General features: G+C 38.9%; 1 protein-coding gene across 13 annotated transcripts in view; it reads left to right on the top strand.

Moving 5' to 3' along the window:
- The first annotated feature begins 1,466 nt into the window (after positions 1 to 1,466).
- Positions 1,467 to 22,140, top strand: part of CEP112 (centrosomal protein 112) — a 549,518-nt gene continuing 528,844 nt past the window's right edge. For 7 of the 13 annotated variants that reach the window (XM_073005104.1, XM_073005114.1, XM_073005105.1 and 4 more), the window contains exons 1-4: positions 1,707 to 2,029; positions 10,415 to 10,528; positions 15,577 to 15,767; positions 17,744 to 17,916. In XM_073005104.1, the coding sequence (XP_072861205.1) occupies positions 10,423 to 10,528; positions 15,577 to 15,767; positions 17,744 to 17,916 (470 nt within the window). In that variant the 5' untranslated portion in view covers positions 1,707 to 2,029; positions 10,415 to 10,422. The other 6 variants (XM_073005103.1, XM_073005106.1, XM_073005112.1 and 3 more) reach the window with 3 other exon arrangements.

Raw genomic sequence — 22,140 nt, forward strand, 5'->3', positions numbered from 1 at the left:
AAAAGTAACAATCAGCTTGTTCTTAAAAGTGGGAAGGGAGATCTCATCCTATTTTCACCGAAGTAGAGGAAATATTTAAAGACATTTTTCATTTTCAGTTATATTTTTTCTGCTATAGTTATTTCCTCTGAGATGAGCTTGAGCTCATTACATTTTTTCCTTGATTTATCTTTGAGTTATTTATCTTCTGTTTTTCTTTTCATATTCATTTAGAGACCATTTGTCAAATTCATTTCATATTCTTTCAGCAATGCAGTTTATGATTCTAAAAATTGCATATATTTATTATGCACATTGTGAAATGACTAAATCAAGCTAATTAACATAAGCATTGCTTCACATACTTACCAGTTTTGTGATGAGAACACTTAAGATGCACTCTTTTAGCAATTTTCAAGGACACAATACATTGTCATTTACTACGGTCACCACGTTGTACAATAGATTTCTTGGGCTTATTCTTCCCATCTAACTTAAATTTTGTATCTTTTGACCAATATCCTCCTCCTCCTGAGGTTGGAGTGGGGTAGGTTGTCTTTTTTTTTTTGACAGAGTCTCGCTCTGATGCCCAGGCTAGAGTGCAGTGGCGCAATCTCGGCTCACTGCCACCTCTGCTTCCCGGGTTCAAGCGGTTCTCCTGCCTCAGCCTCCCGAGTAACTGGGATTACAAGAGTGTGCCACCATGCCTGGTTAATTTTTTGTATTTTTAGTACAGACGGGGTTCCACCGTGTTAGCCCGGATGGTCTCGATCTCCTGACCCCCTGATCTGCCCGCCTTGGCCTCCCAAAGGGCTGGGGTTACAGGCGTGAGCCACCACGCCCGGTTAGTTTATCTATCTTTAATGTATTCACTGAGTGGTTAAATTCCTGCAATTGCATGCTTGATTTTGCATCCTTGATTCTCAGTACTAATGATCTGGATTATAGGTCATTCCTTAGTTATAAACATGTTCAAATATGCTTTTCAAAACTAAACATTCTTAAAAACATTCTGTACCCTTTATTTTCCTTAGCATGATTTGTCTTTGGGACAAGGAAGAGCTGTTGGTGTTTACGTCCAGTGGGATAGGTTTTAAAAAGAACCATTTAAAGAATTTGACTTGGGTTTTGATATATCAGAGAGTGAGAAAATTTTCACTTGAGACTCATTCAACTCTGACGTCTGTCCACATAACGGATCGCCCCTTCTTGAGCATCCTCCAGTCGCCCCATTTTCTGTGCCCTTATTCTTTCGCCACGGCCCCTAACGTGATCATAAGTGACTCTGCGCGGGATGCGGGAGGGCTGCAGCATTCAAACTGCAGTCGGGTTATTCCGGAAGCTTCGACCTGGGACCCACCAAGGGGCCAGGAAGCTCTGGTGCGAGTCTGGCTGCTGCTAGGCAAGCAGGAGCGTCGCCATGGCAACGGAGCCGCGCACACGCCGCCGCGGATGGGCGGAGAAATGCCCGCGCGGAAGTCTCCGCCCCCAGCCTGGGGCACCGGTGGTCTCCGCCGCCGGGAACGTCGCCATGGCAACGGCACCGCAGGCTGGAGGGGTGGAGTAGGGGGCGGGGAAATGCGAGAGCGAAAGTCCCCGCCCCCGGGCTGCTGGGCGGCGGCCAAGCAGCGGCCCGCAAGGATTTGAAACCGTTTGGCCCGGGCGGTGTCGGCGGCGGCGGCCGAGCGGAAAGCTTGCGTGTGGTGGCGCCAGGTTCTCATTTTTTCCGAATTTCCTTCCCCCGCCCTTCACACCAGGTTCTCGAGTGGAATTTTGCGCCAGTGGCCGCCGCCCCGCCCTTGCGGGCCCGTTCGGGGAGGGGCGTCGCCCTTAGGCCCTGGGCCCGTTCTCCGGGCCTGGGGGGCGCGCGCCCCGGGGGTTCCGGCGCTGTCCGCTGTGGTATCCCCGGTAGGCAGAGCGCAGTCCAGGCCGGGACGGCTTGGGAAAGTTCTGAGTAAAGTTTGATCAGCCTGTTTGATCGGTCTGACATGGTCCAGGAGTCTGACCCAAGGGTTTGCGACTGGGAGAGGAAATCTGTGTCCTGGACAAGGTAGGAGCGCGGCCTGGGCCTGGGCCTCGGCGGGCCGAGGAAGGGACTGCCAGGAACGGCGCCGCTGGAGTTTTCAATTCCGTCCCAGAAAAGAGTCTCGGAACAATCAGCTGGATTTGCGGGGACAGAACCAGGGCGCTGGTTGGTTTGCAGAAAGTCCTAGGCCGCTTGGAGAGGCCCTAGCCCAGCACCGCCGCATGTAGGATGCTACCCTGTGTTTCTGAGTTAATTATTTTTAAGTGTTCAAGAGAACGACATAAGTAAATGTGAACAACTTTTCTAACCATTGCACGGCTATTTTTATATGTCTTTAATATTTTAAGATGAGTCAAAATAAGATAGAAGAGGCACATTAAATTCCATGAGCCTCACCACAGTGGTCAGGCTGCAGCTTAGTGGAATGCCTGGTATTAATAATTTGTGCAGTTTTCAGGCCCAGCTGTCACTGTCCCCTAAGAACCTACGTCAGTGATTTCACCTCACGTAAGTCTTAGCTTCCTCCTCTGTGAAACAACCATGGAAATGGTGCGGAAATGGTAGGGCCGGGCCAGAGAATACACTGAGATTTGTTTCTAAAGCACACCCCGAGCTTCGGGCAGAGTCAGGGAAGGCTCCTCTCAAAACATCCACACGTGAAAGCCGGAGAAAACGTGCACCTGTAAACCTTTTTTATTTGTCGACATTTCCAGTTTTCTTTAATGACCCACAATATATTTAAAATATGATTTGATTGACCAAAATGGATTTTACACAACTTCCAAGAACGTTTGTTTTGTTTGGCAAGGAGTGTGATATGAATGAAGTGTATTCTTTCCCTGGCAGTTGTGACTCCTTTTTTTTCCCCAGACCTTTTAGTACTTGTGGCTTGGTTATGTTTGCTGACTCTAGGGTAGGTAAGCACCTGAGAAAGTCTTAGCCCATTTTGTAGCTGTCCAAAAAGAAACAAGTTCAAAAAGAGACAACATGGGCGAGTTTAATAAAAGACATGATCCAAATATAGATTGTAGCTATAAGCAAGAGTCACCCAATTTACTTCTTTTTTACCTTGGAAATTATTTATTTTTTTGAGACAGTCTTACTCTGTGGCCCAGGCTGGAGTGCAACAGTGCGATCTCAGCTCACTGCAGCGTCCGTCACCTTGGTTACCTTTGAAATAATTTATATAACTGATAGGCACACTATAATTACTCTAAGCCTAAGCCAAAGATGTTGCTTTACTTATTTTTCAATTCTAGTAATTTAGATTTTCAATTCTGATAAATGGTGTGAAACTTTTGATAAGTTGGAACTAAGTAGATATAATTTGTGAATATGATGTAATTTGTTTTAAAATTTCTATGTATTTTTCATTTTCAATTTTTTTTTTTTTTTGAGTTGGAACTTTGCTCTTGTCACCCAGGCTGGAGTGCAGTGGCATGATCTCAGTTCACTGCAACCTCCGCCTCTTGGGTTCAAGGGATTCTCCTGCCTCAGCCTCCTGAGTAGCTGGGATTACAGGTGCCTGCCACCATGCCCGGCTAGTTTTTGTATTTTTAATTCGCCAGGCTTGTCTTGAACTCCCGACCTCAGGTGACCCTCCTGCCTTGGCCTCCCAAAGTGCTGGGATTACAGGTGTGAGCCACTGCACCCGGCCCATTTTCAATTTTTTTTGAGACAGGGTCTCACTTTATTGCTCAGGCTGGAGTGCAATGGCATGATCTCGGCTCATTGCAGCCTTGACCTCTTGGGCTCAAGTGATCCTCCCACCTCAGCTTCCCGAGTAGCTGGGACTACAGATGCATGCCACCATGCCTGGCTAATTTTTGTATTTTTTGTAGAGACAGGGTCTCACTATTTTGCCCAGGCTGGTCTTGAACTCCTGGGCTCAAATGATCCACTCACCTTGGCTTCCCAAAGTGTTTGGATTACAGGCGTGAGCCACCACACCTGGCCAATAAGATGTAATTTGTATAGCAAGAATTCCTTGAAGGTTTGAAATGTTAGTTTTTTTGTTTCTTTTTCCATTTCTTTATTTTTTTGGAGAATAATTAAGGGACAAGAAGAAGCAGATTTTTAGTTTTTACCAAATGTTACTTTGATTCTTTATCTTGTTTTTTTTTTTTTTAAATGTATACTTCAGTATTGCATGTCAATATAGCAATTCCAATTGCCTTTCTACTTTTCAAAATACTTTTTTTTTTTTTTGCTCTGTTACCCAGGCTGGATTGCAGTGGCACCATCTCAGCTCACTGCAAACTCCGCCTCCCGGGTTCAAGCGATTCTCCTGCCTCAGCCTCCCGAGTAGCTGGGAATACAGGCGTGTGCTACTTTGCCCAGCTAATTTGTTTGGTAATTTTAGTAGAGATGGAGTTTCACCATGTTGGCCAGGCTGGTCTTGAACTCCTGACCTCAAGTTATCTGCCTGCCTCAGCTTCCCAAAGTGCTGGGATTACAGGTGTGAGCTACCGCACCTGGCCTTCAAAATACTTTTTAATTAGTAGGAGATATTACTCACTTATATTTAAATGGTCAGATATAATGGATCTGCGAGCTAGAGGTTTCAGAATTTTAATCTGAGCTTTGTGCTTGATTTCATGCACAAAACTTGATTTTGAGTTAGTCATTTAATGGTTAAATTTTAGTTTCCTCTAATGTTAAACACTAACATTTCCTGCCCATGTCAAAGGATTTATTGAGAATTAGTGATTATGAGGAATCTTTTTTATTTAACTTTAGCTATAGATGTTCTCAGGCAAATGTTTGAGTCCATGGGCAGTATATACTCTTTCAGCCCTGGAGTACATCTAGGCCAGAGCTGTGCTTTAAACTCTGGGTTTATGAGTTTCCTTGGGTTTGTTCATCCATTTGAATTGTTGCTTTTCAACATTATGATCTCACATCCAGCGCTGGTATCATAGCCTTCTGTTACCAAGTACATAACTGATGGAGTATATTGTACAGATGTAAAACAGAACCAACCAACCAAACAAAAAATGATGAGTACCTGGTAATAAGCTAGGTACTTACTAAGATGTGTAAATCATGGTCCCTGCCTTCCAGGAGCTTCTCAGAGATAATGGAAGATGTGTAAATAATAATACACAGATGTGTAAAAAAAAATAACAGCATGATAAATGCTGTACACAGATGTGAACAGTTTACACTGAGTACAGAGCAACAGCCAGTCTAGGGTAAGGGGGGCCAGCTTCACTCAGGTGACATTTGAGCTGCATTTACCTGACTCCAGGTAGAGGGAATAGCCTATGAAAAGGAGGTGGGATCAGATAAGGGCTTAGGGGGTTTGATCATGGTGAGGAGTTCATTGTGGCAAGAGGGAAGTGGGCATTGGTGTAGTTAGGCAGAGTAAGTGTGTGTGTGTGTGTGTGTGTGTGTGTGTGTGTGTGTTATGAGAGACAGGCCTAAATGCAAAGGTACTTTTATGGCTAACTTTGGGTTTGGATAGTATTCTGTTTTAGGCAGTCATGAGAGATTTTTAAACAGGAAGCGATAGGCTTAGCTTTGTCATTAGGAAACTCATTCTGGAGCAGGTGAGGAAAATGGACTCAAGTAGAGAAAACTGACAGTAGGGAGACAGATGACGAGGCTGCCGCAGTTCAAGGAAGTGGTGTGCAGGCCTTTATCTGAGGTTGTGGCAGTGAGAATAGGGAAGCAGGCAGATTTTGAGATATTTCTCAGCATTTATTGATGTATTGGTTTATAGGGGTTTAGAGGATGGGAACGTTGAAACTTCTAGCTTGGGAGATGAAGTAGATGATGATGTCATCAAGCAGAGTACAATGTAGAATAGATTTATGGAGAAAAACATGAAGGATTTTTTTCTTGGACATATCAATCTAAGTAATAAACAGGACATTAGTGAATAGGTCCAGGAGCTATTGTAAATGAGTCTGGAGTTGCAAAGAGAAGCTGGAGTTTGAAATAAAATTTAAGGGTGAATGGCATGAAATGAGTATTTGAAGTGATGGTACTGAATGCAATCACTAAGCGAGAGTGTGGAGTCAGATTGAAAGGAGACTAAGGAAAGAGCACTGGAGAGTCCATATCGACTGGAGAAGCCAGAGCCATTGAGAGATCGAGAAGGAATGATCTGAGGCAGTAGGGGAGCCAGGAGTGAATGGAACCACTGAAGTCAAAGAGGAGTTTCTAGGAGTAGGGAGTTGTCAGAAGTGGAAGATGCTGTGGAGATGTCAAATAGGATGCAAACTGAAGACAGCCCTTTGGATTTGGCAATTAGTGGATCATTGGCGAACTTTGAAAGATTTTTACTACCATGATGGGGATAGAAGAGGTAATATACAGGGGGTGAGGTCTGGATAGAAGTTGATGAAGTGGAGAAAGTAAGTGGATTTGGTGAGTGGAATGCTAGAATGAGGGGAGATTTTTAAACAGGAAGCGATAGGCTTAGCTTTGAAACTCATTCTGGAGCAGGTGAGGAAAATGGACTCAAATACAGAAAACTGACAGTAGGGAGACAGACGATGAGGCTGCCATAGTTCAAGGAAGTGGTGGGCAGGGCTTTATCTGAGATCGTGGTAGTGAGAATAGGGAAGCAGGCAGATTTTGAGATATTTCTCAGCTGCCATCAGAGGCGAAGGAGTCCGTGGAGATGGATAATTTTACATAGCGAATAGGCAATTGATAGAGGACAGGTAGAGGGAGAGTTATTGCGTCTGATACAGGAGCAGAGGTGGAAGAGTGTTTTCTCTGACAGGTAAGTTGAGAGGTGGGAGGAATAACATCTTGGGGTGGTACCACCTATTATTTTTTCCATGCAGCAAGATGTATGATTTTTAAATTGAGAGTTAGGAGAGGCTGGAGTTATTTAAGGGGCTGTAAGATATTTGGGAAAAGTTTTAAAGCTGCTTTGTGGAGTAGGAAAGAGCAAGACTCCTGAGGGTTCAGGTAATGTTGGAAGCCATCTGACTACAAGGCAGTGCCATTTTTCTCCAGCAACCCTGTAGAGCATGAAGGAGGGCATCAAGGGATTGCAGCCTTGCCAAGTAGAAAGGAAAGATCTAGTGGAATAAGAAGAGAGTATTTAAGAGGACAAGAGGCGGCTGGGCGCGGTGGCTCACGCCTGTAATCCCATCACTTTGGGAGGCCGAGGCAGACAGATCACGAGATCAGGAGATCAAGACCAGCCTGGCTAACACAGTGAAACCCCGTCTCTACTAAAAATCCAAAAAATTAGCTGGGCGTGGTGGCACGCACCTGTAGCCCCAGCTACTCGGGAGACTGAGGCAGGAGAATCCCTTGAACCCCGGAGGTGGAGGTTGTAGTGAGCTGAGATTGTGCCACTGCACTTCAGCCTGGGTGACAGAGTGAGACTCCATCTCAAAAAAAAAAAGAAAGAAAGAAAGAAAAAAGAGGACAAGAGACTGGTATCAGAAGGGTTTCTTTGCAAGATGACTGAGATGAGAAAGGGGAGTACATGGTAGTCAGATGGTTGGAGCCTCGAGCCTCATGAGGGATTTTGGGGCTGGCGGAGGAAGAGCAGTAGTTGGGAAGTGGCAGGATGGATCTTGGTAAGTGTTTTCCTTTCAGTGCGTGGTTGGGTGGAGAAAGTGAAAGACTACAGAGGATGCATGCGAGAGTAGGTGGGGGGGGGGGGGTAGGAGGAGACAGAGAGAGAGAGAGAGAGAGAGAATGAGAGAGATTATGAGAGACTTTGGCTTACCTCTGATGACTGAGGAAAGTAAAGTCAGCAAGCGAAAGCTAGGATTTACTTACAGAGACAGGGTAGAAACCTCTTCTTTCTATGAAGAGGTTGTTGATAATGAAATGGTGGAAACCATTTGATAATGTGGTAAATATTAGAAGCTGGTTTAGCAGAGAGAGGGCAGTTTGTGGAGCAAGATAGCTTATGAGGCAGAACAAAGCTTTTCACCAAATACAGAATTTGGAAATGGAATAAATGATAAATTGGCACCATTCATAATGTAAAGGTAGTGCACATCCCTATCAGGACATTTCACAATTTAAAGGAACATGTAGAGTGTGGATGTATTTTTAACTTAACAGATTTTGTCAAAACCTACACTTTTGATTTTTGGGATTCACCTTCTTTGTATTCAGTGTTTTTCTTGTTAATTAGAAAGAAGTATGATGACCAATATTTTACAGTTTTTAAAGAGGATTAAAAAATTTAAATTTGGCGGGGTGCAGTGGCTCATGCCTGTAATCTCAGCACTTTGGGAGGCTGAGGTGGGTGGATCACGAGGTCAGGAGGTCGAGACCAGCCTGACTAACATTATGAAACCCTGTCTCTACTAAAAATACAAAAATTAGCCAGGCATGGTGGTGTGTGCCTGTAGTCCAAGCTACTCAGGAGGCTGAGGCAGGAGAATTGCTTGAATCCAGGAGGCGGAGGTTGCAATGAGCCAAGATTGTGTCATTGCACTCTGTAGCCTGGGCAACAGAGCAAGACTCCGTCTCAAAAAAAAAAAAAAAAATTAAATTTATATACAGCAAATGCAAATGCACTTTTATTTGGCATATAGTTCTATCAGTTTTTATACATGTGTAGGTTCTTATAACTTCCTCCATTGACTGTACAGAACAATTCCAACATGCCAAATTGTTTCCTTGTGCCATCTCTTTATGTTCAGACTCTGCCCCCACTGCTAACCCTGTGAGCTGCTGATCTGTTCTTTGTGCCTATACAGTTTGCCTTTTCTAGAGTGTCACACAAATGGAATTAGACAGTATGTGGCCTTTTGAGAAGGGCTTCATTCACTTAGCATAAGGATTTGAAGTTGTGTGTGTATCAGTAGTTCATTCCTTTCTGTTGCCAAGTACTGTGTTATTGTGTGGATATGCCACAGTTTATCTAGTCCCCAGTTGAGGGACATTTGGGCTTTTTTCAGTTGTTTGTTGGTTATTTTAAAAGATCACCCTTGGATTTTTGTGTGTATATAGATTTTTCTTTTCACTTGAATACCTGGGAGTGGAATTTCTGGGTCATAGGCTGAGTGTATGTTTATTTTTGTAAGAAACTGCTAAACTGTTTTCCGGAGTGCCTGTACTATTTTGTATTTCTACCAGCAATGCATGAGAGTTCCTGTTGTTGTACATCCTCACTAGCACTTGGTATTGTTTGCATTTTTAACGTTAGTGGTGTCTCAGTATAGTTTTTAATTTGCGTTTCTGTAATGACTAATGATGTTGAGCATCTTGTCATGTGCTTACTTGCCATCTGTATTTCTTCTTTGGTAAAGGGACTCATATTTTTTTGCTGATTATTGGGGTAGTTTGTTTTCTGATTGTTGAGTTTTGAGAGTTCCTTATGTGTTCTTGATATAAGTCTCATATGAGATGTATGATTTGCAAATATTTTGTTCTGGTCTGTGGCTTATCTTCTCAATTCCTTAACAGAGTCCTTTGCAGAACAGTTTTTATTTTTTTGTGAAGTTCAATATATCAGCTTTATTTTTTATTTTTGAGATAGGGTCTTGCTGTGTCACCAAGGCTAGTTTGGTGGTGCAATCATGGCCCACTGCAGCCTTGACCTCTCACACTTTCAAGCAATCCTCTTACCTCAGCGTCCCAAGTAGCTGGGACTACAGGTACATGCCACTACACCTGGCTAATTTTTAATTGTTTTTTTGTAGAGATGGGGTCTCACCATGTTGCCCAGGCTGGTCTTTAACTCCTGGGCTCAAGCATTCTTCCTGCCTGGGCTTCTCAAAGTTCTGGGATTACAGACATGAACCATCATGCCCAGCCAGGTTTTCCTTTTGTGGACAGTGCTTTTAATGTTGTATATAAGATATCTTTGCCTTACTCAAGTTTGCAAAGATTTCCTCCCATGCTTTCTTCTGAGAGTTTTATAGTTTTACATTTTTACACTTAGGTCTGTGATTCATATTGAGTTAATTTTTATATATAGGATGAAGTTTAGGTTGAGGTTCTTTTTTTTTTTTTGTATATGGATATCCAGTTGTTATGACATCATTTGTTGTAATAACTGTCATTTCTTCATGGATCACACCTTTGTTGAAAATCAGTTGTTCATATTTGTTTTGGTCTGTTTCTGGACTCTCTAATCTTTTCCATTGATCTGTCTGTCCTTTCACCAATACCAATTGTCTTGACTACTGTGGCTTTGGAGTACATCTTAACATCTGGTAATGTATAAGTTCTCCAACTTTGTACTTTTTCAAAATTGTTTGGACTCTGTAGTTCCTTTACCTTTGCATGTAAATTTTAGAATTAAGCTTATCTCTACAAATAATACGGCTAGGTTTTGATTGGAATTGCATTAAATCTACAGGTCAATTTGGGGAGAACTGATATTTAACTCGGTTTTTAAAAAATCTCTCTCATCAGAATTTTGTAGTTTTCAGCATACATATCCTTAATATTTTGATTTAAAATATTTTACAGATTGGATTATGGAAGTGGGAAGTGAAGAAGAAAAATGGGAGAAGCTGGATGCTGAATTTGATCACTTTGTGGTTGATATGAAGCCCTATGTTCTAAAATTACCCCATAGGACAGGTAAGATTATGTTTGAAAATTAGATTCTTAAGATTAATTTTTTTCTTTATATTATTTAGTCAAACCAATGAACTATCAACATGGAAGAAAAACTGAATTTCTCTAGTAACAATTTTTGCCATTGACATGGGACTGTTTGCACCGAGTTGTTCAAGGGTAGATAGAAATTCAGTGGTAATGTCCTGCCAAACTATGGAAAGATCTTATTGTGATGCCTCCTCTCACATGTCATGGGCTTACAGCACATGGATCTCTAAAGTTAGCTACAACCTTTTTTCTCACATCTTTTCCTTTTCTCTACGGAAATTTTTCTCGCAAATTTTTCATCTTTCTATGGAAAGGGCCAGAGACAGGAGGAGCCTACTGTTCTCCTGTTCTCCGGCCCTTGTGTCTATCAAAGCAGAAAATAATCTATTGGTCTTTTATGCTTATTGGTTGGCAGAACAAAATCCAGTGTGAATAAAGTTTTGTTGCTATCTTGTCTCCAATTCCTGGCCTGTTATTTCTAATTATGGAATGAAAGTCTTTTTCCCAAGTTAGAGAATTTTCATGTAACTTAAGGCACTAGAGAGCAATTGGAGAGAATTTTGGGGACTGGGAAGATTCTCTAAGCCATAGTAGGTGTAAGATTGCCTGTAAAGGTAAATGTGACTTGGTAGCTTTTGAGGGGTAGGTTTGGAGTGAGATCAAGAAACTATGGCTTTTACTTTTTCCAAGTTGCCTGTTTCGCTGAGATGTCTGAGTGGACTCTATATTCAGTGAGGAACTGACTCAGTATTAAATATAGTAATCCCCCCTTATCTTGAGGAATATGTTCCAAGACCCCCAGAGGCTGCCTGAAACAGCTAATAATACTAAAACCTATATACGCTCTGTCTTTTCCTATACATACACACTGATGATTAAATTTAGTTTATCAATTAGGTACAGTATGAGATTAACAACAATAGCTAGAACAATTATAACAATATACTGTAATAAAAATGGTGTGAAAGTAATTTCTCTCTTTCAATATATTTATTGTACTGTACTCACCTATTTTTGGACTGCATTCGAGTGTGGGTGAATGCAGGAAAGTAAAACCATGGATAAGTGGAGACTATTGTATTTATTCCAGGGAGTTGTGTTAGGAGCAGGGAGTATGATATATAAATGATGCATTCTGTGGTCACCTATTGTTCTAGGGCCTTCAGCCTTTCCTAGTCCTGGATAAGTTGCATGGTCTTCCCTTGAAGATCTCCTCCTCTGCCTTCTTCTCTTGACCTTGTCAGGCTTTAACCTCTTCTTTCTTCCTCTGCTATTTTTCAAATGAATATTTCATGTCCCATGACTCGTTCATGATTATTTGAATGATATCTAATGATATTTTTATATTGCATCCTCTTCTGATATTCACTACCTTTTTTTCTTTTTGTCTTAGATTTGCTGATTAGGAAACATTTGCATTAAAATTTCTCATTGTAAATGTATTTCAAGTCAAACCATCCTCATATTTTATCTTCTTTAAAAAAAGGGTTTTAGGGGCCAGGCCTGCGCAGTGGCTCATGTCTGTAATCCCAGTACTTTGGGAGGCCGAGGCGGGCGGATCATGAGGTCAGGAGATTGAGACCATCCTGGCTAACACGGTGAAACCCCGTCTCTACTAAAAATATAAAAAAAAAAATTGGATGGGCGTGGTGGTGGGCACTTGTAGTCCCAGCTACTTGGGAGACTGAGGTAGGAGAATGGCATGAACCTGGGAGGCAGAGCTTGCAGTGATCCGAGATCATGCCACTGCACTCCAGCCTGAGCGACAGAGCGAGACTCCATCTCAGAAGAAAAAAAAAAAAAAGATTTTAGCTACATAAAATTCATTAATTGTAATCTTTGATTCCTTGACATGTTGTCGGTATTGGTACATCCATGGCTTTCTTTTATTTAGTTTATAATAAGCAATCTGAAACTCACATCTTAATCAAGAACTAGAAATTAATAATAAATTACATCTTATTGCTAAATTCTACTTGTGATAATGGGTTTTCCCATTATTTTACATAGAGGAATGCATTCTTTCATTAACCAAATTATACTAAATTCTGGGCATTAGAATATTATATAGATTTAAATTTGCTATGGGATGTGGAAAGTATGTAGATTAAAGAACTATTTACTTAAGTTTATCAGTTTCACTTTTGTATTTTCGTTTTTTTTTTTGTTTTGTTTTGTTTTTTTTTTTTGAGGCGGAGTCTCACTCTGTCGCCCAGGCTGGAGTGCAGTGGCGCCATCTCGGCTCACTGCAAGGTCTGCCTCCCAGGTTCCCGCCATTCTCCTGCCTCAGCCTCCCGAGTAGCTGGGTCTACAGGGGCCCACCACCACACCCGGCTAATTTTTTGTATTTTTAGTAGAGATGGGGTTTCACCGTGTTAGCCAGGATGGTCTCGATCTCCTGACCTCGTGATCCACCTGCCTTGGCCTCCCAAAGCGCTGGGATTACAGGCTTGAGCCACCGCGCCCGGCCACACTTTTGTATTTTCTTCATGTTCATGGTGTTCCCAATATTTCATGAAGTTTGTTTCATGATTATATAATTTTCACAGCAAAATATACAAAAATTTTTAAAGGCATAGGTTTCCAACCTGAAATGATATTTGCACCATAGTAAATCTGGTCTTAGTGATTTTTGTAGGTAAAACAATAAATGAATATGACCTTGGTAAACTAAAAGATTAGAGCAGATTTATGATTTGCATTAGATATGTAATCCTCAAATTGACTTAGACTGATAAAAAATTATTACCAGAATAGTTTTCATGAGACCTAAAACAATCCTGTGTCATGGCAAGATAATATAGACCTTTATATGGGGATTAAACTGTGCTGTAATTTTTAGGTAGATTTTGAAAAGAATAATTATTTTACAAAATGGCATGTAAATAGTGCTCAGTTATTTTTAAAGATGTTAAAACCCTCAACCCATCAGCTACAACTCCCTGGATATTATTGAATTTCATAAATAAAACATTCAAGATTTAATTTTAGAGTAATTTGAAAATGCTTAGATAAATCAGAGATTGCATTTTATCTCTTTCAAGGTTTACATAATTAAAATTGTAGAAAGATTTTTCAATATATCTAAAATTATTTTAGAGATGCAAAATTATAACAAAATTTTATCACAGAAATTTATAAAAAGTCTCCCAGCAAAGAAAATCCCTGGACTTGATGGCTTCACTGATGAATTTTACTAAATTTTCTTCTAGTACAAAGTAATCCCAATATTTCATGAGTTTGTTCTGTGATTACATAATTTTCACAGCAAAAAATACAAACGTTTTTAAAGGCATTCTGTCTCCCACCATATACAAAAATAAAAATGGATTGAAAGCTGAAATCTAAGACCTCAAACAAGGAAACTACTAAAAGAAAACATTGGGGAAAATCTCCAGGATATTGGTCTGGGCAAAGATTTCTTGAGTAATACTCCAAAAGCACAGGCAACCAAAGCAACAGTGGACAAATGGGATCTCATTAAGTTAAAAAGTTTCTGCAAAGGAGACAATCAACAAAGTGAAAAGACAATCCAGCGAATGAGAGAAAATCTTTTCAAACTTTTCATCTGAGAAGGGAATAACCAGAATATATAAGGAGCTCAAACAACTCTATACAAAAAAATCAAATAATCTGATTTGAAAATGGGCAAAAGATCCAAATAGACATTTCTCAAAAGAAGACATACAAATGGTAAACAGACATATGACAAGATGTTCAACATCATTGATCATCAGAGCAATGCAGGTGAAAACTACAGTGAGATAATCTTTCATCCCAGTTAAAATGACTTTCATCCAAAGACAGGCAATAACAAATGCTGGCAAGGATGTGGAGAAAAGGGAACTCTCCTGCATTTTTGATGGGAATACAAATTAGTGGAGTGACTATGGAGAAGAGTTTGAGGTTCCTCAGAAAAACTAGAAAATAGAACTACCATGTGATCTAGCAGTCCCACTGCTAGTTATATACCCAAAAGAAAGGAAATTAGCGTATTGAAGAGATATCTGCACTCCCATGTTTGTGGCAGCACTGTTCACAATAGCCAAGATTTGGAAGCAACCTAATGTCCATCAACAGACAACTGGATAAAGAAAATGTGATACATATACACAATGGAGTACTATTCAGCCATAAAAAAGGAGACCCTGTCATTTGCAACAACATGGCTGGAACTGGGAGACATTATGTTAAGTGAAATAAGCTAGGCACAGAAAGACAATCTTCACATATTCTCAGTAATTTGTGGGAGCTAAAAATTAAAACAATTGAACTCATGAAGATAGAGAGAAGAATGGTTTCCAGAGGCTAGGAAGGATGGGTACAGAGGGAAGTGGGGATGGTTAATGGGTACAAACACATAGAGTGGGTAAGACCTAGTATTTGACAGCACAACAGAGTGACTACAGTCAATAATAATTTAATGGCATATTTAAAAATAACTCAGTATAATTGGATTGTTTGTAACACAAAGGATAGATGCTTGAAGTGATGGATAGATACGCCATTTATCCTGATGTGATTATTATACATTACATGCCTGTGTCAAAATATCTCATGTACTGCCTAAATATATATATCTACTGTGTACTCACAATAATTAAAAATTTAAAAAGTTATTTAATGATAATTTAGAGATTTTATTTTTGTGAAAATGTTTCTTTGCGTTTGTCTTTCCCATTAACCAATTACCTAATAACATTAAATTGTAGACCAGGAGTTAGCAGACAATGGCCCATGGGCCAACTCCCGCCCACAGTCTTTTTTGTCGGGTTTTATTGAAACATAGTCATGCCATTTGTTTACCTACAGTCTCTGAGTGCTTTCACGCTAAAGTGGCAGCGTAGTTGTGCCAGAGCTCATATGGCCCATGAAGCCTAAAGTATGTACTCTCTGGCCTTTAACAGAAAAGGTTTGTTGGTCCTTCTTTTAGACTAAAGCAGGTGCTATTATAGGTCTTTGTAATCGAATGTTTCATTTTATAAAAAATCAAGTTTCTAATAGTTCTTATGTATTTATAGAACGGCAGAGGTGTGCTCTTTGGATTAGAAAGCTGTGTGAGCCTTCAGGAACAGGTGCAGGAATAATGGGGAGGAAGAATCGGAACCTGTATGCAAAATTGTTATTGCATATGCTTAAACGGGGTGTGCTTGAAGGCCCTTTTACACACCGACCTGAACCCGGGACACTAAAAATTCTACCTTCATACATGGTAGGTATCAATGAACAACAACAAAATATATATAATATGTAAGTTTCATTTTTTATAAAAAGCATCAAGTTACCATCCCTTTGGGGAATGGTAATACTATTAGGTTGTGTGTGCTAGGTAATATATTAAAATTGTTTTTTTCTTCTTGATTCATTTTTTTCCACCTTTGATAAAATACATGTATTGCTTATAAGAGGAGTATCCTTATTGATTTATTTATCCCTCAATATTCAATAATATTTCTAAAAAACTAAAAATGAAATTTTTTATATTGAGCTTTACTTTTTATTAATTTTCACTGGATTATAATGGTAATTTTTATGTAATTCAGTACATTCTAGTTTTTAAACTCATATACATTATTTAAACATTCATGAGAAGTTGAAGTGCGTGATTTGTAAAAATTCTTTCTACTCTAATAAAATGACAGTAATAAGTTGGAGTTTAAAAGTCATTTTCTGTACTTAAATTAATTTCATTGTCAAAATCAACTTTATTGCAAAGGCAGTTATGATTATGCTTGGTGGATAAATTGTCACTGTCCTGGTCCTTGTAACCATAAAATATACCTTGGTTTGTGTGGCATTTGAGTGCCGGTACTTGAGAGATCTGGAGTACCTGGTATTGGTAACTTTGGTAGTTGCTATTAGGATATATATGTATTTTTTCAATGAACTGCGGAATTCTGTGTGATGTATTTTAAAACTTTTTATATTTTATCAGTTTACTTAAAGCATAGTTTAGTCAAGTGGCATGCTGAACATTAGAGAATAATTTCTCTTTTCTGTGGCACAATGCCAAAAGTTTTAATGACTATATCATTTAAAAGAAATTTCTGGTCAGGCGCGGTGGCTCACGCCTGTAATCCCAGCACTTTGGGAGGCCGAGATGGGCGGATCACGAGGTCAGGAGATCGAGACCATCCTGGCTAGCACGGTGAAACCCCGTCTCTACTAAAAAATACAAAAAACTAGCCGGGCGAGGTGGCGGGCGCCTGTAGTCCCAGCTACTTGGGAGGCTGAGGCAGGAGAATGGTGTAAACCCAGGAGGCAGAGCTTGCAGTGAGCTGAGATCCGGCCACTGCACTCCAGCCTGGGCGACAGAGCGAGACTTCGTCTCAAAAAAAAAAAAAAAAAAAAAAAAAAAAAAAAAAAAAAAAAAAAAAAAAGAAATTTCTGTGCATGTCCCATATGGAGTGGAGGGTCTTGTGTCATCTTCCCTAAAGAACAGTGCCTTGAGGATTTTGTCTGTAGGATTGGGAGAATTGTTGCAGAGGTGTGCAGTCAATGCAGAGTTTTCTTTAGAAATGTGTAAAGGTAGAACATTATGAAGCACATATAGATGTGAAGATATGAGTATGTTGTATCATGTTTTCCCATTCACACTTAATTTCATAGAGTCAAGGGGAAGGGCTTGATTTAACAAATCATAATGATGAGAAAGTTTAGAGAACTCTCTTGGGTTTCCCAGCTAGTTAGTAGTATGACCAGAACTAAATCCCAGGTTTTTCACTCTGCTGTTCCCATCTTGTCAAGGGATTCCGAACTTTAATTCCTGGGTTGCATTGTTTTGTGTTTCTCTTCCCACTGATTTCTTTTTGTGTGTGTGTGTAAAGTAGTTAGTGATTACAGAAAGAGATAAGATAGCACATAATTAAAAAAAAACTTTGTATTTAACTTTTCATATTTAACTAATATTCCTTTTGTAATATAAACATAACTATCAGATTTATCTGTTATGTACTTCTGTTTATTGTATTTCTTAGACAGTAGAGTGCAACTAAAATGTAAATATGTTATCACTTAATGTATTTTAATATCTCATAATTCATTGTATATTGAATTTTTAAAATGTTTGAATATAATTGAATTTGAGTATTTGAAAGGCTGTTATCAAACTTGAAACTTGATGGAAATTTTAGTGGTTTTATTATAGTACATTTTGAAAGAATAATTTTTCTAATTTTTAAAAATCAGTCCATCTATTTTGATGAACCAAATCCAGCACAAGCAAAAGGTTCAAGCCCAGAGGGATTACCAGCCTGGGTACTGGGTGAGCTGGAGACAAGTGAACGCAAATTAAATGAATCATGGAAACTTTCTTCTGGAGAAGATAACACTTTGGTACAGTCGCCAACTGATGTCTACAGGTATGCTAAGAGAATGGGATTTTGAATGTGTTTCATCATTTAGTCTGTCTTTGGAGCTGATTTATACATTCTGTTTTTCCTTTTTTTTTTTTTTTAAATAGTAAGTAGTTTACTTTTCCCTTAAGTGCACATTCAAGATTATTTTATATTTTTAGCCATTTAATAGATACCTATTAACTTCATATATATTTTTGATTGCTTGACAAGTGGTCCCTGAGCATCTTTAAATGACACAATTATGTATTTTCCTTTATGACAAGCATACATTAAAAGCGTTATCAATAACTTGAACAAAATATAATATCCTGCAAATCCAACTTGAACAATATTTGTTTTCACTTAATGGTGTAATGAATGTAAGCATAAACTCCATTAGACTGTGCTTTCTTACTCGAGTATTTCTTACTCTTACTTAAATAGGTTTTTTTAGTGCAAAAAAAAATTTCTGAATTTTTGAAATGTACCAAAAGGCCATTATTATGGTATCATAATTTTTGGCTTCAGGGAAGGGATAGATTTAAATCTGGACTTTTATCAAATTTTTACTTTTCCGTTTGGCCTTATTCCTTGAAATGTTAAAATATAGGACAGTGTCAATTACCATGCACCATACTTTATACTTCACTCCTCATCATTCTCTTGGTAATTTTAACTTTAGAAATTTATTTCTGTTACCAGTATAATCTTTCTTGTCCACTATAATTTTTTTGGTTTATTCGTTAAACAGATCTAGAAATGTTATTAGTAATTTGAAATGTCTCCACAGTTGATGTAGTCTGTTTATATGTTTTTCAGACCTGAGATATCATGGTTGAAAAAGATAAACAAAAGCGAGATATCCAGTCCATATGAAATTATTTCAGTAGAAAGGAGAAACAAAATGGGGAGGCAAAAAGGAAGAGGTGAAATAATTAAGGAAGAAATATATGAAATAATTATGTTCAGAAGAGTAAAAAGAAACGAATAGATGAGTCTATAGGAAGTGTGGTGTTAAAATACTTATTTTTATATTTATAGGAGAATTACAATTAGAAGAGGTATAATTGTAGAATTTTTGTAGACTTCGAAGCAATCTCTTTATATAGAGGTATAAAGAGATTGTGGTCTGAAAAATATAATTCTTAGTTTTGCTGCAAAAGACATCAGTTGTTTGCCAAAATATCTGCTAAGAGTCCAGCTAAATTCTGGGTTCCTTTCTAGATGTAATGTATGTGGAGTTTATGGTATAAAGGTGAACTAAAGTAGTTTCCTGTATCTTAGAGCTTAGAGCATAGTTTGAAAATTTGTGATCTTCCAGGACTGAATGAATCATAGATTTGTTTTGTTGGACTTCAACAGTGTCTTTAACAATTTTAACTGAGTTGTCAAAATTAACATTTGGGGGATTTCATATAAAAGCCCAACTTTCTGGCTTCTCTTTAAAACTGGACACCTAGAAATCTTTCCAGGAGACAGCCCTAGGTTGGAGCTAAGTAGTACTTGGTTACCCCCATTAGTGTATGCCTTCACGATTTCCTGCTAATTCCTGACACCAAATTTGATGTCTATTGCATCTGTTATTGAGCTTGAGTTTTTTTTTTTTCCCCTTTAAGTAGAGTTAAGAGGAAAATGAAGTGTTTGTTTTTCTAATTTTATGTTCTATCAAGTGAAAGAAGAAAGGTAGGAAAGAGGGATCTTGTGATTTAAGAAGGGGAGAGGGTTGGGCACAGCTGTGCATCTGTGGTCCTAGCTATTCAAGAGGTGGAGGCAGAAGGATAGCTTGGGCCCAGGAGTGTGAGGCCAGCCTGAGCAATAGAGTGAGACCTCATCTGTGAACAAAAAACAGAAGGGGAGAGACAGACACTATGTCTTTGTAGAAGTGAAAGATATCCTTTTATCTGGCAGTAAATCACTCATCTGTTAAGTCCTCCGGACATTTGATTTATAACCACTGCTTTAGATGAGTGGGGGAGAGAGATGAGCACATGGATAGTTTGAATGCAGTGGCTATGCATAGTCATGGAAATATTTGCAAAGATTCAGGTGTGTATAAGAAAAGCGTTCAGGATAGGAAATAGACTTGAGATTTCCAGGGAGTCGAGGTGAATAGATTTTTTTCTTCTTTGGAACACAGGATAAAGTTTGAGAAAATACAATGAGAATATCCTTCACCTGTTACTCATTGACTTTTTTGAGAAATGAAACCATAGTAAAATCCCCAGAATTGTAAAAAATAACTTAATTCTCTTTGTTGGTCACCTGTTATTAAATGACATTTTAATGCAAAAGGATTGCTAGATAGTCCACCCATCCTTCAGAGATCGCAAAGTGAAAAAAGCCTTATCTCATATCCCAGGGCAGTTTAGGTGACCCCGTTATTTACTCCTTTCGTTCTCTGTGTTTCTTTGCTGCCTTCGTCCTATGCGTAGAGGCTTACTATCTGTCCTGTGTGCTAGATTGTAAATTTCATGAGGTAGGAACTTGTGTTTTTGCTGTTTGCCGTATTTGCTATATTTCTAGCCCCTAGCACTGGGCAGGAACATGTTAGGAATTCTGTAAGTATCTATATTCAAGAGTGAATGCATGCATGAACGAGTAGATTGTGTTAGACACTGCCACATATTTAATCTGTACAAAATCCCTTTGAGACGGGTATATTGTGGCAGAGGAAATGGCCTAAAAGGATTTTTTTTTTCTTTTTAACATTTCAGAAAATGTTGAGGGAAGCATAAATTTTAGAAAACATGGAGGGAAGCTTGGATGTAGGTTATAGCGATTGCCTTCACGCACTGTGAGGAATATGACAATGAAAGAGCTGGAAAGGACATGCTTAAAATATCATCTGTCAAATGTCAGAATCACTAAGGTCAATTAGGGCTGCCAAAACAAAAGATCTCAGGGTATCATATGTTTCTTTTAATTTAATACTTTCAACTTGATTCTTTTTAAAATTTCAGTTTGATTTACATTAGTTAACAGATTTTTGTAGTTTTTACATACATGAAGGCATTTAAAAATAACATGTACTTTAGCTGAAGCCAAGAAAACTGATTTTAAGGTGAAATATATATGATGTGTGACATCAGATCACATGTGGTAGTGTATCAGCTGTTGATGGTTCTGTCTTCTTATTTCTTTTCTAAATTTGCCCCTTTACTCTGAGTGATCATAATGTGCTAATGAAAAAGTTAGTATCTGCTAATCTTGACCTAATATATCTAATCAGTTCTGCAAGAAATTGTTTTAAAAAGTTTAAGAGGCTTATAATATTTGACACATGTATGTTTTTATAGTGAATAATTTATTGTTACTTAGAACTGAAGTTTAATGCTGCCTCATAAATTTTACAGCCACTTCAACTTGTCCTTTGAAAAACCTCTTTAATCTTAAAAGATTTTTCCCCCTTAGTGTTTCTTTTTTGATCACTTTATAAAATCCTGCTTTACTTAGACCTTTTTGTATGTGAAGTATTTCTAATGGCATTTTAGATTATGCTGTTTGTGTCCTAGCCTTTTTATATTATTAAAGATGCAGAGTCCTTTTGAAGCCTTTTTGTTAGGACTCCCTATTCAGTAGAGATGGCACCTTTCCTTTACTTTTATTCTTCCTGTAGGATATGATATATAGCCTTGTTCCAAACTTGTTAGAAGTATGGTAAGGTCATATTCCGTCTGGCTTATTCTCACACTTTATTTTTTCCACCAAGTATACATCATATACTAGTGTACTTAGCATTTCACACCAAACAGCTTCAACACTTAACTAGTAGTCCTGTCCTGGTTCTCTTCTTTGTTTTCATTTTTCATATTTCTTGGTTTAAGATAATCTTATTACCCATATTTTCTATATATAGCATTGCTATTATATATCTGTTACTGCATTTTTATGTCAAATATCTGCCTATTTTCTTTTCTTTTTTTTTTTTTTTTTTTTGAGATGGAGTCTTACTCTGTCACCCAGGCTAGAGTGCAGTGGCACAGTCTTGGCTCACTGCAACCTCCACCTCCTAGGTTCAAGCGATTCTGCTTCCTCAGCCTCCAGAGTAGCTGGGACTACAGGCATGCACCACCATGCCTGGCTAATTTTTGTGTTTAGTAGAGACATGGTTTCACCATGTTGGCCAGGCTGGTGTTGAACTCCTGACCTTAAGTGATATGCCCACCTAGGTCTCCCAAAGTGCTGGGATTACAGGCATGAGCCACCATGCCTGGCCTATCTGCCTATTTTCTAGACAGTGAAATATTT

The sequence above is a fragment of the Chlorocebus sabaeus genome, chromosome 16 (assembly GCF_047675955.1).
Source record: "Chlorocebus sabaeus isolate Y175 chromosome 16, mChlSab1.0.hap1, whole genome shotgun sequence".
Classification (NCBI taxonomy): domain Eukaryota; kingdom Metazoa; phylum Chordata; class Mammalia; order Primates; family Cercopithecidae; genus Chlorocebus; species Chlorocebus sabaeus.